The sequence below is a fragment of the Pinus tabuliformis genome, chromosome 9 (assembly GCF_031772625.1).
Source record: "Pinus tabuliformis cultivar Carrire ecotype Pingquan chromosome 9, CPIR1, whole genome shotgun sequence".
Lineage (NCBI taxonomy): Eukaryota > Viridiplantae > Streptophyta > Pinopsida > Pinales > Pinaceae > Pinus > Pinus tabuliformis.
In genome coordinates, this window is record NC_142307.1 from 228548296 (window position 1) to 228567261 (window position 18966).

General features: G+C 35.1%; 1 protein-coding gene across 1 annotated transcript; it reads right to left on the reverse strand.

Annotated features, from left to right (window-relative positions):
- Window positions 1-1063: 1063 nt before the first annotated feature.
- On the reverse strand, window positions 1064-8184 carry LOC149148013 (ras-related protein Rab2BV-like). Its single transcript, XM_089439941.1, has 2 exons — window positions 7657-8184; window positions 1064-2184 (listed from the first exon to the last, which is right to left on the reverse strand). Exons 1-2 carry the CDS (start codon window positions 7819-7821, stop codon window positions 1705-1707), a joined length of 645 nt encoding a protein of 214 aa, XP_089296067.1. The 5' UTR covers window positions 7822-8184; the 3' UTR covers window positions 1064-1704.
- Between the last annotated feature and the right edge of the window lie 10782 nt (window positions 8185-18966).

The following is an 18966-nucleotide window of genomic DNA, read 5'->3' on the forward strand; positions in this document are numbered from 1 at the left end:
TTCCAGTTATCGAGAAAGACCCCATTAGAATTTTCAGTCATTGCTCAAAGTCTGAACTTCAAAAACTGACCAAAGTGTATTTCAACTTCAAAAAATATATAATGTCAAGGAAAACACAACCAATTCATAGGCATCTTAAACTTGCTGTGGCAATCGAGAAAGACCCCATTAGAATTTTCAGTCATTGCTCAAAGTCTGAACTTCAATAACTGACCAAAGTGTATTTCAACTTCAAAAAATATATAATGTCAAGGAAAACACAACCAATTCATAGGCATCTTAAACTTGCTGTGGCAATCGTAGGGGGGAATGTAGCATCCCTCTTGTAACCAAAATTTGGGTTATACATTCTTTTAGTTGCATTTTAGCACTTAATTGCCTCTGATAAAATAGTTGACATATCGATGTAACCAACTAAACATGAAATTATAAGCAACTTTATATTCACTGTCATATCTGAAAATCGACAATTGCATAACATAAATGGACAAGCCATTGTGGGCAGCATGATTAAGCAGTCTCATATATGAATGCCCCCATCCCAAAATTCATAACCAACTGGTATAGACCTCCAAGCCTGAGAAATTGTAAACTCAAAATCAATAATGACAACTCAAATACAAAAACTACCTTAAAAACAATGTAGTTCCCATCAAATGAACTTAATAATCCCAGACATATGTCCATTCTCAAAATGTCATGAGAAGGCAGAGTTAAAAATTCAATTTCCATAACAGTAATGCAAAAGCAATTCAAACTAAAACTTTGCACATGCTCGCCATAGAATAAAAAGTGATTATAACCTTAGATGATGTAATTGTAATCAGCAATTAATCTGCAAAGGTTCCTGAAAAGATTAAATTGTCAATAATTGTAGAAATTGTCAGAAATAATCTGGAAAAAATCAACAATCTTGGCGTGCCTGTAGTGTTAAAACGAAATAATTATTTCATTGTTTGCACTGGGATTATATGGATATTATTTCATCTATGACTATAACAGATGATTTGAATAATCCAAGACTAAAAAGCCAAATGCAAAATTGTATTCCATAGAATCTGTGTATTCAAGTAAGTTCATATTAAGTAATTTAAGGAACAACCACCTGTTCTGATAATCTGGACACATTCAGAGAGGAGTAATTTAATTTAAGAACACCTAACAGAGCCTCGTTCCAATAATTTGGAAACATTCTAATATGATCATCTGATAACTTCTGATAGACACGGAAGAGTTTCAAAGTCATGCAACCTTAAGACCATTGCAATATAACAAAATAAAAATCATCTGTGGCTGTCTAACTAATAGCTCACAAATAACCAAAGCTGACTGCTCACCTTCTGAAATAACTTTCAGAGCTTACAAGGCATCCTCCTTAATTCATGCAACCCTAAGACCATTGCAATATAACAAAATAAAAATCATCTGTTGCTGTCTAACTAATGGCTCACAAATAACCAAATCTGACTGCTCACCTTCTGAAATAACTTTCAGAGCTTACAAGGCATCCTCCTTAATTCTAGCGATGATGCTTCTCTAGTCAGACACTCAAAGTACATAAAAATAATCTCACCAATGTTAGAAGTTACCACAAACCAAAGCACACAAGGAAATTCGAAGAACATATATTTGGCTGTACAGCAATTAATCCTAGACAACTTGGATGGACTTAAAATGTCTAGATTACATGGAAAACATATAAACTTAAAGGCAGCAACTTCTCTTTTTTGCAACTGCTTCAGCATCAGTGACATTAATTGGAGTTCCCTGACTAGGCCCAGAAGAGGCTGCCTCTTCTGCTGCAAGAGATTTCCTTTTCACAATCTGATAGATTTCAGCAAGAATTGACTGAAAAGCTTTCTCCACATTTGTAGACTCCAATGCGGATGTTTCCATGAAGGAAAGGCCCTCTTTTTCAGCAAAATCCTGTGCCTCATCTATTCGCACAGCTCTCAGATGGTTCAGGTCACATTTATTGCCAACCAACATGATAACGATGTTTGAATCTGCATGGTCTCTCAATTCTCGGAGCCACCGCTTCACATTATCAAAAGTAGCATTCTTTGTAATATCATACACCAACAAAGCTCCCACAGCACCTCTGTAATAAGCACTTGTGATTGCCCGATACCTCTCTTGGCCAGCTGTATCCCATATTTGTGCCTTGATTGTCTTGCCATCTACCTGTTAACCAAATAAAGATGTTTTCAAAATTAGTAACTTACAGCTTATGATTAATATAACCTATTTAAAGTTTAAGATGCACTCTGATTTCATACAAGCAAAATGGAGTTCTGCGGGAAAACTACATTCCTGCAAACAATGCAATGCTCTTGACTGGAAAAACAGAAGCTTAAAATCTTAGGTTGATTTCATATCAACACCAGTAATGAAAATTTCTGAATAAAACTAAGACTCAAGAGGCATATTCATATGTTAAGACTCAAGAGGCATACAAAATAAACAAGAAAGAGTCTCACATTCCAATGTCTAATTTATAAAAAACAAAAGCGCTCAAATACCATGCAACAAACAAAATCTACCCATCTCAAGTAAAAAATCTAAAATAAGAAAAAGATTTGATCCAATTGCCTAATGGAAATTTCAAAATAAATGACATATGTAAAGCTGTAGAAACACTGCCATGGCCTTTGGACATATTCTCGTGATAAGCATCCCATCATGGTCGAATCAGTCTTCTTCCAACCAATGAGCAGGCTGGCCCCAGGCTAGGCTCAGCCCAGTTACAAAAAACATCCATTCCACTTAACAGATAAAGATTATCTAACCATATCTCTAAAGTACTTTGACCTGTTTCAATTGACCAATTCTCTTACAAACTTTGGCTTATTTAAGGTTTTATTCGTGTGCAGGAAATAGGAAAGGCACATTAGAATTGCTGTCTGACTGGTTACTCAAAGTTTTGGCCTATCTTTGAATTCCTATTTACTGCATTCTTTGGTTTTTATAAAATTTTTGCCTTCCGTAATCAACACATGATTTAGTAAATACTATGTTCTACAGTTCTTGAAGGAAACAAATTTGCGGAAAAAAATTGTTGTTTATCAAAAACTGTAAAATTTGGACTAATTTAATCAGCTGTTCATTCCAGAATTTTAGCATTTCAGAAAAACCCATAAAATTTCTATAGCTATGAAATTTCTCCACTCTTGCTTCAGTCTTGATTAAAGTTGACAAAAACTGTTCAGTCATAAGAAATGTAGCCAGCAAACTACAAAATTTTGATGACAAATTTAAGTAATACTGAATCTAACCTCCTATTGATTGCATAATAGTAGAACATAAAACACATGTATAAGGCAATTAATTTCCAAGTAGCCTGGAAAATACTTGGAGTGAGACAGCAACCAAACAAATTCCTCGACTGCATGCAAACAATAGAAAATAGTGGAGACCTTTTAGAATCCACTGAGAAAAAGTTACCAAAAGACTACGTAACGACCAGGTAAGTCAGCAAGCTAGGACTCAGGAGCTTCAAGTTTCAACTTCCAGTAGGGATAGGCAATAAACAGAAATTTGGGACTCTGATAAAAGTGCCCTCCATACTTCCCACAAGTAGTTACTCAAAAAGGACAATGACTAGAAAAATTCCTATCAACAACAAACAAACCCTCTGACGTTGATTCTGAAAAGTAAAAGCAGAAGATTTTCACATACACCTTCAAGACTGTCAAAATATACTTCTCTTCTTTAATGATGCAATCAAATCCACTGTAAACAAGCAGAAAAGGTGGACACTGGGTATACATCCTCAGACTGTTTATTACGAACTATAAGAAAATAAATAGCTCCCAAAGTGTACCATTGGTAGTCACATTTTTATTCCAATGGAACCAACAAATGTTGGTTTAGTACTCCAGGAATCTGATGTTTGTCATGCAGTAATTGCAGAAGCTACATCAGTTCGCATCCCATCATCAAATGTTAATTTGAGTGGGTTCATTCAAAGTTGACAAGATACAGGCTTGGACAACAAGGCAAAATGTGCAAAGGAGCAATAATCCTGCACTCATTAACCAAGTTAAGCTAATCATAGTTGATGTTTCATATTATGCTTAAGTGCAATGAGATACACGAATAGACAAAACCCTCACACCCAAATTAAGAAATACAGCACTATGGCAATTTCCAACATTTCTCACACTGATCTGTTGATAAATGATCTAGGAACAGGGTTAAAATCCCCGGTATGAAGTTTGGAACAGGGTTAAAATGCTCAGTATGAAGTTTCAAAACTAAGAGAAAAACTTGAAATCAATCAAGTTTTCAATAAAAATTATGAAGAGGGAAAACCTAAGCCAAGTAACTACACTACAGTGAACCATTGGCAATCACATCTGCATTCCAAAGGGACCAACATAATGTTAGTCTAGTACTCCCGGAATATGGTTTCTGGAAGGCAGTACTTGCAGAAGCTATATCAGTTTTCATCCCCTGGTCAAATGTCAAATTGAGTGGGTTCATCCACAGTCGACATGGTGTATGCCTTGATAAGAAGGCAAAGTGTACAAAGGAGCAGTAATCATGCGCTCATTCACTAACTAACCAAGTTCAGCTAATAATAGTTCATGTTTCATATCCTCACACAATTTTACAAAATCCTCACACTCAAATCATAAAATACAGCAATACTGAAATTTCCAACATTTCTCACTTAGATCTATTAATAAATGATCTAGGAACAGGGTTAAAATGGCCAGCATGAAATTTCAAAATGCAATGAGAAAAACGTGAACTCAATCAAGTTTCCGGTAAGCATTATGAAGATGGAAAAACCTAAGCCAAATACCTACATTACAAGTCAGTATAGGGCATATTTGAACCCTCGAAATTAGCCCAATGACACAAAATAAAACATAGGATTCTTAACAAGAATATGAAGATAAGGAGGCTAAAATCTCTTCATTCAAAAATTTGCCCAGAAATACCCATTAAACCATATCAAAAAAATTAAAATAATAATTTAAAATATAGAAAAGATAGAAAACCTAAATAACAAAGAGTTTCCTAGTCAAGGGTTACCTTAAGTTGTCATAAGCCAGACATGAAATACTCCCCCCAATGTTGGAGAGGTGACAGGTCACAGTTCAACTCTCTTGATCCCCTCAAAGGGAGGCTATGTAATCAAAGACAATGGTTTACCCCTTTACCATTCATGGATTGTGAGGATGCACCCAGAGAGTTTTCCACAAAGTGTTTTCCTTGGACAAAAGTAAGGAGTTCCTAAACAAAAGACAAATAATTTAACAATGAATCCAAACACTAGCAGGAAATATGGCATAATCACACTACCAAAAAGATTTGCAAAATGGCCTAATTCTCAATTCTGGAAAATATAAAACCTAAGAAGTTCCAATATAGAAATGAAATTGATACCAGGAAATTTCCTAACAGAAAATATGAAAAAATAAAACTCATACACAAACACTCAGTGTGTAACATGTAATATTAGCACTTCCAGAATCACAAAACAGAAAGTCTTAAGAAACTCATTTAAAGACCTCGAAAACTTAAAAAACAAGTTTCAATATGAAAAAGACATTAACCCAATACAAAGAAATTTCCTAATAAAATTATGACAAAATGAAACTAAAACCCAAACATTTGGTGTTAATCATACTGTAATTTAGAATTCACATTCGATGAGAAAAAATTTAAAATTTAGGCTTTTAAATCACCTAGTCAGACAGATTTTCAAAATCATCTAAAAATTCTTGATTTTAAACCATCTAAAATTTTTTAAATTCTTGATCTTAAACCATACAAAAATTTATTAAAAACACTGACTTTTTAATATAGAAAAAAAAAATGAATCCAAACACTAAAGCTGAAATAAGGCATTTTTAAAGAGGTGGATTGGGTGATTGATATGGGCATTACCAGGACCCATGAAACCCTCTACCACAGGACCATGGACACAGTGTGGCACATGATGACACTCATGGGAAAAGTAATCGCAGAGACAGGCACTCAGCGATCTCAGTCGAAGCAGCTCAACATTCTCCAGAAGCAGGTGGAAAGGCTGGAAACCCATCTGTGAACGTTGGTGGATATTGAACATAGTCAGAAGGACTGCATTGACACCATGGCAAAAAAGTTTAATATTTCCGTGCAGTATGTTCATCACCTGGACATCACTCCTGGCAACGGCGAAGATCAACAGGCCAAAAGGTGCAACGAATCAGTGTTCGCAGCATGAAAGGGGAGACCCCACATCAGGACAGCAACCAGGAGCCACCTGAACAAGCAGAAACCCCTCCAGCAAAGACCCTGACTGCTAATCTGGTTTTTTAAATGTCTCTGATATGTTACTGTGGTTGTTTTTCAGTGTCTGTTATGTTCCTGTTATTGTGTTTAGAACTGTTAGTAGCTGGGCTGGCATAGAAGGGCTGGTAGAGGTTATATGGAGGCCTCGTTGCAGCTGGTCTGATTTCTAGACAGGCAGACCAGCTGAAAATGACTGACTGTAATATTGTTTTGAATGATGAATAGAATTCCCACTGCTTATTTACAAAAAAGAAAAAGAATAAGGCATAACTTAAATATCCAAAACAGAAATTCCCAAGGAAGTCTCCAAAACAAATTTAAAGCAAAATAAAGCAGCTAAACCCAGACACAGATACATGAAAGACGACATGACCTAAAATGACAAAAACATGAGGATACAAATTTTCTGGATTACAAAATAGGCCATGAAATTTCTGAGTAGCGCAAAATAAAAATAAATAAATTAAATAAATAAATCCGAGAAAACCACTTACAATTCGCAACAAAAACAATATGGAGAATAGAGGCGCTAAATGAGAATATTCACATTGCGTTACAAGACATGGTAAAACATTTCTGAATCGAAGCCTTAAAAAGAATTCCCTGGAATGCCATTTTTCAAGCAAGAAAAAGAAAAGGGAGACAGCAGATTATTGATATATGCCAAAATCCTATCACACATATACTAGCAATTAAGGGCATCACTTGGCAGCCACAAAGTTGAAAGTGTTTATAAGGGATAACACCAAAACTGTCAACAACGCTAGTACCAGAGTGAGAAAATATTATCACAGCAATCCCAGGACTTGCACCCAAAACCAGCCTTCGGATCTGCACAGCTTTTGGTGTAGATAATGATTCATAAACCACCTTATCAGCAAAACCTTTTACCAAATACCAGTATTATGAAATAAGAGATCACACCCCATTCCTGATGTACAACTATTAAGAAACTGCAAACCTAAATTACCCATTATGAACAAAAGCCTTTATAAAAGGTCAGCGGTATGAAATAAGGCAGGGCACAAATTTCATGATTCATATAATTCTTTGGAGAAATATAAACAAAATTACTCAGAACTTCCAAGCACAAAATATGCAAAAAACAACCAAACACCCACATCAGGAAACAATGGATGTGCACATATCCATCAATATCTCCATGAAATTTCTGAACCACCCAACAGTTTGAAAAGAAAATAAACCAGACCCACCTAAGACTCTCGATGAATATGTCCAATGCCAATCTCAGAATCCATATATCATGACGAAGTAGACACAAAACTGGACCAAAATTTGACAGTAACAATTTCAAATTTTTCAAAACAAGATGAAAAATTATAACAAGGCACAGAAATAACATGTCACCTGGATTGTTCGAGTTGCAAACTCCACACCGATGGTAGATTTGGACTCCAGGCAGAATTCATTTCGAGTAAATCTGGAAAGAAGATTCGACTTCCCGACTCCTGAATCTCCAATCAACACCACTTTGAACAAGAAATCGTATTCATCATCAACCTTGCGTGCCATCCTCACAGTAACCTTAACCCAGCGCTCACACACAAAACTCAGTAAAATTGCACTGTAAAATGTAAATCCCCCAAAGGCTTCAGAATCAATGACACTCCCTTACAGACCCAAATGGTAAAAATCAAATTTGAGTACAAGAGTGCGAAAGGTTCAGGCCTTCACAGGGTAAATATAAGATTTACCGGAGAAAGCCCCTTTCACGTCACCCAACACCTATACAGATGAAAATGGCCTGGCTTTGGGTTGGCCAATGCACAGAGATCAAGACAGAGCATGCAAAATGGCCACAAATGACTCCTAGGCTTCTTGCAATTTATGAATAAGGATTTAATGTAACGTATCTATAAGCAACAGATGGATCAAACAAAAAAACCTACGGTCAACATCCTAATTTTTAAAATATCTCAGGTTTGAATGGGTTCATTTTTATTTGTTATTATAATAATGTTCGTTTTATTTTTTATATAAAAATTTTAGATGGGTTCTGTGATTCGTTCCTGTACCAATCTTCCGAACTTAATTTTTTTCCCCTGACACTGGAAATAAATCTCAGTTTTCTGTTGGGGTAAATATATTATAAAACTTTTAAAAAATAATAATTAAAAAAAAAACAGACATACGGTTGTGATTCAGTTATAATAAAATCAATAATTAGCGGTAATAACAGTGTTTGTTAAGTTACTAATTTAAGTTAAATAAAACAAAAAGGGTGATAATAATTTTAAAAAATTGATATTGAATTTAAATATAATAAAACAAAAAATGTGATATTAAATTAAAATTAATTTATGGAAATTCAAACCCGTTTAAATAATAAAAGGGGGGTGATGTTAAATTTAAATTTAAATTCAATAAAACAAAAAGTGATATTAAATTAGAATTAATTTATAGAACTTCAATTTACAAGACATGAAAAAAATATATATAATAGGGGATGGATGAAATGTATCTTTAATATAAAATAAAAAATAAAAAAAGTCATACGAATAAAATAATTAAAATTAAAAATAATAATTAATATGTATTCATTGTGATAATCTTAATAATTAATATAACAAGAAGTCATACCAATAAAATAATTAAAATTAAAAATAATAATTAATATTTATTCATTTTGATAATTTTAATAATAAAATAATAGTTAATATCGATTTATTTTGATCGGGATATTTGAAATATTTCAAAATGATGTTTCATGAGATTTCTGGTGTAATCGTGAGGCCCTTTGCAATGAAAAGTAAAGTGTATTTTATAATAAATGTGTATTTAATAAATTAAATTAAATTAAAAGGAAAGAGTAAGTTTAAATGGAAAATGTTAATTAAGTTTAGTATCAAAGGTTGTGGGATGGAATGTTGTTTTCTCTATTTAAATTTCATAAGTGTAAGTGACATATTGAGCACATAACAAATATATTTTGGATATTTTCTTCATTATTATTGGAATTGAAAACCAGATTGTTCATAGTTTCATCAAATGTAATCTTTATTTTGACATTTTTCAAATAGATTAATAATAGTTACACACAAAAAATTGATTATATTTTATAGGTAATTTGTTCATAAAATTTCACCCCGATTTCTACCCATTATCTATATGCATAAGTGACATAGTGAATTTAAAATGAGTATATGTTTTTCAGCACGAAAAAAAAAAAGCTTTATGATTATATTATATGCATTCATCAAAATATACAGCAAATCATATGGGGACCATCAATTATGGCTTAATATAGAGGATCATAAGCACATGGAGAGAAAAGGTTTTATGAAGTCATATCAGATCATGCAAGGATAGGACGAATAGAGAAATATCACTAGTAGCTTCTATGCACAAAATGATAGTTCATTTGGTGGTCCCATATGCCATGATATTTAAAGATCAAAAATCAACATAGGAGTCATAAGTTGTGGAAAAAAGAGGAAACATACCAGATGGGATCTCATTATAGAATATTATGTACCCGGAATAGAAAAGTCTTGGATCTGATGAGAGATGTTGTCCACTGTTATTTGCATCCTCCATATTCCCTGTGGAGATGATAGACCCTGTTTTGATTAAACATCTGCCCTCCGGTTTTTATCCCTGGCAATATGAGAAATGATGTAGTCCTTCCTGGTGCTCCACATGGCCTCAACCCTGTTCAGCCATCCTGTGAGGTGTATGTTCCTAATGATATGTTTAGACAGTACATGCTCAATGATCATTTTCGAATCCCCAAATATATGTAGCTTTTGTAAGCCAAGGAAGTCACATATAGATAGGAGTCCAGCCAGAGTCATGACTTCTGCTTTATTGTTTGATCCAACTCCTCCATTCCAATGGATGTCATAAACTTGACCTTCCTCAATGATAATGAAAACTCCACAGCCACATGTGCCATGTTAAGCAACTTCTAACATGAGTATATATTAGAAGGTGTAATTTAACTAATAGACAAAATAGTTTTTTTGGTGAGAATAAGACAATACAATTTAGAGCAAGATTGTAATTTATTGTTGTTTAAAATGCACTTTTAAATGGATAAATGAATTTAGCACCTTGATATCCCATAGAGCCCTAGAACATCGCAGATTAAACAACCTAAAATTATATTTTTTTTAAAATCTCTACTAGATTAGACTACAGTTATATTATAATAATTTGAGCCTTGTGTTGACCTAGATTTGTGTCCTTGGCTATCATTATAAAAAAGAAATATAAAATTAGTTGACTATAATAATAGATAAATTGACATGTGGAGTTCATAATGATTTTTGAAATAAAGCTTTGAATTTTAATTTAATTATCATTAATTATTTATAGCATTGAACTTTTACTTATTATTGTTTTATTATATTATTCTTGTTACATGTCTTTTTTAATGTATATATGTTTAAGTCATATATTAATTTCTTTGTAATTGATTATAATAATAATTTAAAATAAAGTTATAATTTACGAATGCACAGTTGCAATTCATAAAGAGAAGAAAATATTTCTAAACAAATTGGGTTTGATGATTAATCGAACCCTACTGACTCTGAGCACCATTGCATTTTAAAGGATTGGTCTCTTACTTTTCACCTACGTTTTTTTGCTTCATGACCTTAATGATGGGTGAAGGGTTCACCTGAAATGTCTTTTCTTGGACGTTTCAACGATTTTTAACACAATTTCCAAGAAACCTTTTCTTCTCGTTACAAGATATAATTTAGTCATTTTTTTATTTATAGCATTGAAATCTTATATTGTTGCTTTACTATGTTTTTCTTATTACAATTTTTTTAAATGTATATATGTAACAAGGGAAAATTTTAGGGGTTAAGTGGGCTATTTTTCCATGATTTTTCCAATATTTGCTAATTTCCATAATTTTATAAAAATGATTTGCCCAAATTTTATAATATAAAATTAATTTACTTTAAAAGTCACCTAAATTTTATACAACTAATATAAAATCATTAAAAATCTAAATATTTTTACAGAATTATTGCCAAACAATGTACAATTTTCATTTTTCATAGTAAGGACTAATGAGATTCGCCAAGGTTTCTAAACTTCAATATAAACTTCCATCCTTAAAAAATTTCATGTATGTAACTCATAAATTATTTTTTTATAATTAATACTAATAATAATAATTGAAGGGGAGGTCAAGTCCCATTAGCACAATCGGTTAAGGATGGGCCTCGTTAGCAAGGCAACCCAGGATCAAACCTCACAGAGGTTGTTGTGTCCGTGCTAGGGGGAGGAGACACACTAAAATTCATAAATCTTATTATTGGTGTGGCCTAAGCCAGGTGCGATCCCCAGGTGACTTTGACAGCTTAGATGCCCGTGGATCACGATTTCTCAAGCCACGTGTTAAGCCTGGACCTCTAACAATCAAGCTGAACTTTTACCATTGTGGCAAGGATTGGAGTTAGTTACTTCAAGGAATATCCGACAACTAATAGTATTTAGGGATTCTATGATAGTCATCAAATAAATTCTCAAGTTTCATGAGAATATTAATTAGGTCATCCCCAATGTGTTACAAAGAATCAAAATACAAATGGGAAAATTTGAGAGAATTGAATTTTTTCATATCAAAAGACATCTAAACTCAAAGACGGATGTCATGGCAAATAGGGGAGCAACCTTGGAACAAGGAATATTGATTAAGGATGAAACTACAAGTTCTTATTCTCCTATACCACGATCCTTGAAATTAATAATCAAAGTGTTGGAGAGTTGTTTGAATTAAATGTTAGTAGAGGGGGACTGATGAGAAGGCAATTGGATATCCTAACACCCTCTTCTCGAGAACCATAGATATAATTTCCCCCTTAAATGGTGGTTGTACTCTCCTGTTGGGGACTGGATTTTGACATACACATGGTGTGAAGGTCCACCAGCAAGATCAGGTTGGGACAAATGTAATAAATACATGGATATTAATAAATGTGTGTGAAGGTAATCACTGTTGTCCAGCATTCTGCGTGAAGGTAAAGGCAAGCGCTGATCTGTGTATTATCAATCTGCATGAGGGAAGTTGTTGTTGTGTTGTGTAGTCTCTCTGTCCGTGGAGCTGTTGCGTGCCAGAGCTGTTGTTGTCTCTGCGTGAGGGAAGCTGCTGTTGTTCTGTATATTCTCTGAAGACAAGCCATGAAGATCAGAGTGCAAACCCTCTGCCCTGCGTTGGGAAGGTGTGTTTGTTTTTTCCCTGCGTTGAGGAGTATGCAGCCTGTCTCTGCATGGATAGTCCCTGCGTAATTGAGAGCGTGAAGGTACCCTCTATCCTCTACGTGTGAAGGAGCCACTACCCTTTTGCGTGCTAGAGCCACTACCCTCTGCGTGCAGGAGCAGAGATCGTGCTGGAGGGCATAGCCTGCCGCTGTTTTTTGAATATTGCTGCCAGAACAGAGCCTGCGTGCTGCCTGCCAGTGACCTGGCTTGTGGATCCGGGTAATTTGTTAAATCTGAGAGAGATTTTTTCCAGAATTTTTTTCGGAAATTTGTGCAAAACAAGGGGTGAATTTGTTTAAAATTGAAGGAAAGAATTTATTTAAATTTAAGAAAAAAAAACCATCAAAGGGTTTTTTCCATTTAAATTGAAGGAAAGGAAAAAAGTGGTCTTTTCCTTTTTTAAATTGAAGGAAAGAAAAACAAAGGTTGTTTGTTAATTTGAAGGAAAAAATCTGTTGAAGGGTTGCTTGGAAAAATCTGTTGACAGTTGCTTGGAAAAATTTGTTGAAGGGTTTTTTTTTTTCTATTTGAAACAAAGGGGAATTATTTTTTTTATACAAAAAGTTTATTCTGAAGAAAGGAAACAAGAAAAAATAAACCCTAGTTGAAAGACCGAAACCCTAGGAGAAAAAAAATGGCCAAGATGTCAAATGCAAAATTCAAGGTGGAGAAATTCACCGGCAAGAGTGATTTTGCTCTTTGGAAACTGAAAGTTAGGGATCTGCTTCTGTAACAAGGGTTGCACAAGGCACTGGATGGGGCAACTAAGAAACCTGCAACCATCGATGATTCGGATTGGGAGGACTTGGATGCCCGAGCTCTAAGTACCATCAGGTTATGCCTGGCGGATGAGGTTCTCTTCAACATTGTTGAAGAGAGTACAGCTTCAGGAATGTGGGAAAAACTGGAAAAACTCTATATGACAAAGTCATTAACCAATAGAATTTATTTGAAAAGGCAGTTGTACAGTCTTCAAATGAAAGAAGGTTCAAAAGTTGCAGAACATTTGAATGTTTTTAATACACTTATATGTCAATTAACAGATATGGAAGTTAAAATTAAGGAAGAAGATAAATTTTCCCTAGTTATCAGGAAGCAGTAGATGATACAGATAGTGAAAAATGGAAAATGGTTATGGAAGAAGAAATGGATTCCTGAGCCAAGAACAATGCCTGGGATCTTGTACAACTTCCTGAAAGGAGAAGTGTTGTTGGATGCAAGTGGGTCTTCAAACTGAAACGAAAAGTTGATGGAAGTATCGAAAGGTATAAGGGGAGACTAGTAGAAAAAGGGTATTCTCAGGTTGAAGGTATAGATTTTCATGAGATTTTTTCTCTAGTTGTAAAACTTGTTTCTATTCGTACTGTGTTGGCACTAACTGCATTACTTAATCTTCAGTTAGAACAGTTAGATGTTAAAACAACTTTTCTACATGGTGATTTGAATGAAGAGATATATATGGAACAAGCAGAAGGTTTTATACAAGGTCGCAGCAGAAGATTAGTTTGCAAGCTCAGGAAATCATTGTATGGTTTGAGGCAGTCTCCCAGACAATGGTACAAGAAGTTTGATTCCTTCATGGTGAGCCAAAACTTTATAAGAAGTGAGTATGATCATTGTGTATACTTCAAAAGTTTCAATGGCATATTCATTATCTTAGCTTTGTATGTTGGCGATATGCTTATTGCAAGCAAAAGCATGGAATAGATCAACAGGTTGAAGGCTCAGCTCTCTAGGACGTTTGATATGAAGGATCTTGGAGCAGCAAAACATATCTTGGGCATGGAGATACATAGAGACAGGAAAAATGGTAAGCTTTGGTTATCATAGCAGAAGTATGTGGAGAAAGTACTTGAAAAGTTCTGTATGAACAATGTGAAACCTGTTAATGTTCCATTAGCTTCCCATTAAGCTTTCTTCGGTTTTGAGTCCTAGAAATGATGAAGAAAAGCAGAATATGTCTCATGTACCATATGCAAATGTTGTAGGCAACTTAATGTATGCGATGGTATCTACAAGACCTGACATTTCACATGCAGTTGGAGTTGTCAGTAGGTTCATGGCAAATCCAGGTGAAGAACATTGGCAAGCAATGAAATGGATGCTTCGATATCTAAGAGGCACAAGTGACCATTGCATCATCTTTAGTGGTAGTGAAGGATCAGTTTGCGGATATGTAGATGTTGATTATGTAGGTGATTTGGACAAAAGAAGATCTACTACAGGTTATGTCTTTACTCTTGCAGGTGGAGCAATTAGTTGGATGTCAAAGCTTCAAGAAACAGTTGCATTGTCCACTACCGAAACTGAATATATAGCTGCTTTAGATGCCAGTAAAGAAGCAAGCTGGTTAAAAGGTCTACTGGATGAGATTGGAAGGACGCATGAGAATGTGAATGTACTTTGTGACAGTCAAAGTGTTATTCATTTGGCTACAAATCTTGCTTATCACAAAAGAACCAAGCACATTGATGTAAGGTATCATTTTTTGAGACATGTGATAGATGGCGGAAAAGTAGCTCTTCAAAAGGTCCATACGCGAGAGAATTGTGCAGACTTATTCAAAAAGCCAGTTACAATAGAGAAGTTGTGATGGTGTTTAGCTTCTCTTAGCTTGCAGAAAAGATGATGAATGGGAATGGCCAAGGGATTAGGAAAATTGTTGTCAAGGTGGAGTTTGTTGGAAGTTTGACAACAAATTATGTAAATATGAGTAATAATGGTAGTAGTTACTACTAGTTAGTTTTATACCGAAACAACAGTTATGTAACGGAGAAGGCTCGTATAAAACTAGTGAATGCCCAATAAAATGTAATCATGGGGAATCATTATTGATTGAATAGAGAATCCAATCCCTTGCCCCGTGGATGTTTCCTTGACACCCTGTCAAGGTCTTACCACGTAAATCTTGTGTTGTTACTTGTGTGTGTGAATTCAGTTTTCAATTAGTTATATGCTTTTCTTTCTTTGTTTTCTTTATTGGTGAATGTATAACTGTGTATAACTAAATGTTCTCATTTTCCCTATTCGAACTACAATAAATGCAAGGAGGAGGTAATGGTTCTTATCTGCACAATAAAAAAAATATCAAACACACTTCAAATATAGAAATTTAATGGCGCTTAGCAAGATATGCAATGAAATTAGCTTTGAACTCGAGTGCCTAGTCATATGGAGCTACACTACAAGTGATCACATTGAAGTTGAAGAGTAATTTAATGGCTCAAGGATGGAGGTTTGGCCTAAATATAAGGCAAGTCGTGCAATCAAATTCTCATTAGTAATGCGACTTTGGATGTTCAATCACAAGGTGCAGGAAGCGGTTAATTGTGAGGCTATAAGCATGGTGACGTTGTCAACAGAGGAGAAAGATGAATTTAGCAGCCATTTGAATTATCTCATGGCTACAATGGAGCACATACTAACTCTTTAGAATAGGTAGGCAGATATGTGAGATGTGGAGGTAAAGGCCTAATTAAATCTGTTGAAACACAAGATTAGTCTTCTTCAAATAAAACTTGAGAGGCTTCAACTACATACTAGTCTACTAGATCTTCACCTTACTAAGTTGGAAATTAAGGGAGGAATAGGCTCAGAGGAGAGAAGTTTAGGAGAGAAAGGAGATGCAATGATTAAGATGTGCCATGTAACATCGCCAGAACAGGTGGAAAAGGCAAAAGAGTTGGTGGACGTGGCCCAAGGTTTTGCTCCATATCCAAATTAACAAGAAGACGTGGGAAATGATGAAATCAAACCGGAAAATGGATAGGTCAATGCAGAATAAACCATATATATTCTATGTAGTGCAAATATGTCTTAATTTTTGGAGTTTTTTTGGAGGGTATATAAAAGATTTCAGTTTAGATTTTGTGTGTAGGAAGGGGAGTATGAAGTATTGTCTTTTGTGGACATCTCTAAGCATAGAGGATAAAAATCTAATTGTAGATGTAAAACGTTATGGCCTTGAATCGAGCCCCACATTCATATAAAAAATAGTTGTTTTGTTTAAATAATAATAATAATAATTTAAAATATAGCTATATCTTAATTATTTTAAATTATTTGTTTAGTCTTTGCAATGTGAGATGTAGCATGAGGAAAGTATCTTGATGTTGTTGGCATTATGATACAAGTTTTGTCCTTGGTGGCAACTCACACAGATGACAAATCATAGTGCAGCAGGTCAGTAGCAAAGAGTTGATGATCAGACTACAAAGAATGAAGAAAGAAGAGTATATACACAGGTTCACTATATACCAAGTCGCGTACATATGCAGGTTATACACAGGTTCACTATGTACCAAGTCGCGTATATACGCAAGTTCGCTATATACCAAGTAGGGTATACACGCAGGTTCACTATATACAAAGGCGCGTATACACGCGGGATTGTTGATCAAAAGTCGCGTATGCGTATGCACGCACTTTCATGCACGAAAAAGCGCGTACATGTGGGAAAGCTTATTTTTGGGTCCATGGTATTTAGACCTATGGTTTTGGTCCTTGGTATTGCATCCGAAGTGTTGAACCCAAGTATTGGGTCCCTAGTATTGGTTCTCAATGGTTTTGGACCATGGTATTGAGTAAGGCCTAAGACCATAAAAGGAGAAGAAGATCATTAGGCAAATGGATCAAGAAAGTCTTGAATATCTGATGAAGTATGAGATCCAGTATGCACGTTATGGGTTCAAGATGCATTGCTTGATCTAAGCTAAGGAGGAATCTCAATGGTTGATGGAGAACAAGATCGGGATCTAATGGCTTGGAATGAATCATCTCTATACGGTTTGATCTTGTTTAGTCTAGATCTGTATATTGACGCATGTAATGTTCTGTAAATGTTATGATCTGGGTATAACTCAAGTTTGGAATACTACAAATCATGAAAGAATATTTACAGATGTATACGCTGGTTGACTATGATAAAAGAGCGTACATACGCAGGTTAGATACATCTAAGTAGCGTGTACCATATGAGTTATGATGTTTGAAGTTATAGGTGTTTCTAGTTGTTGATGAGTTCTGATGACTGTTTACTAGTGTCAGTATTCATCATATTCAGATTGGTTGATTATGTTTAGCTTCAGTATTGATGGATGAGATCTATAATGGATCAGGATCAGAATGACTTATCTTTATGTGATCTGATGAACTACATCTGGTTGCTAACATACATATTATCTTTGTATATGTAATGATCTTGGTATGTCTGAAGTCAAGAAGTGGAGCGAAGTTATAAGTAAGTAATTAATGACATATACGCTAGTTAGCCTTGGTGAAGTTGCGTATACACACTGGTTCGGCACTTCCAAGTAGCGTATGCACTCTGATGCATGATTTTTGATGATACATTTGGTTTTGAATATTGTTGCAGAGTTTAGTGTTCTGCTCTGTGTTCTGGTGACTGCATTTTGTTGACAGGGTTTCAGTGATTCAGAGATTGATGATGCTAGTGTTGATCGATTATGTGCTTCAATAATATTGATGGGTCCAGTATGAAAATTAGATGAAAAGTGGCCTTCAGATTATGATGTTGTGGTCCATGAGTATCCAGTATGAAAATTTATGAAACGTGGTACCCGGAGGAAGAAAGAGAAGGTTGTAGCCTTCTGTAGGTCGGCACCTATGTACTAGTACATCAGCTAGTACAAGAGCTAAGGGGGTGATAGCTCCCTTCTAGTAGAAGCTGGAAAACGAGTAAATGTTGGAGCATTTCAGTAGGCCGGCACCTACATACTAGTAAATGGATCGGCTAGTACAAGAGATAAGGGGGTTGTAGCTCCCTTCCAGGAGAGTCTGGAGAACGAGAGAAGGTTGTAGCCTTCTGTAAGTAGAAGCCTCCATACCGGTATAACACTGCACCAGTACAGAACCATTGTAAAAGAATTTTCTTATTAAAAAGAAGATTGAGACGACTTGCAGCAGGTGGTTTTCACCCACATTAGGTTTCCAACTTACATGATGGTGTTCATGTGTGCTTCTTGTGTGTGATGATCTATTCTATTTTACTACTCCTGTTTAATGTTCATATGGTTAATAATGTTCTGATGCACTCATTAAGGATCAACTAGCTGAATCATAAGTTTAATGGATATACGCTTGTTGCATTACACACAGTTGCGTATACACGTGGTTTGCCTTAATTGAAGTAGCGTATATGAATCTTAATATGGAAATGAAAAAGTTATATTGATTCAATAATACTGATTCACCCCCCCTCTTAGTATTATTTCCAACAATTGGTATCAGAGCAGGTCCTTTGGTAGAAGCTTGATCGCTTGAAGGAGATCCATAGATCAATGGGAAAGAAGCTTAAGAAGAAAGCGCCTAAGAAGAAGAAGACATCTCATAAGAGCTATGATAGTGGGAGAATCGATTGGGGAATATGTGGAAGAAGCACCTCAGATTCAGAATCACTTCCGAATGAAGATGATC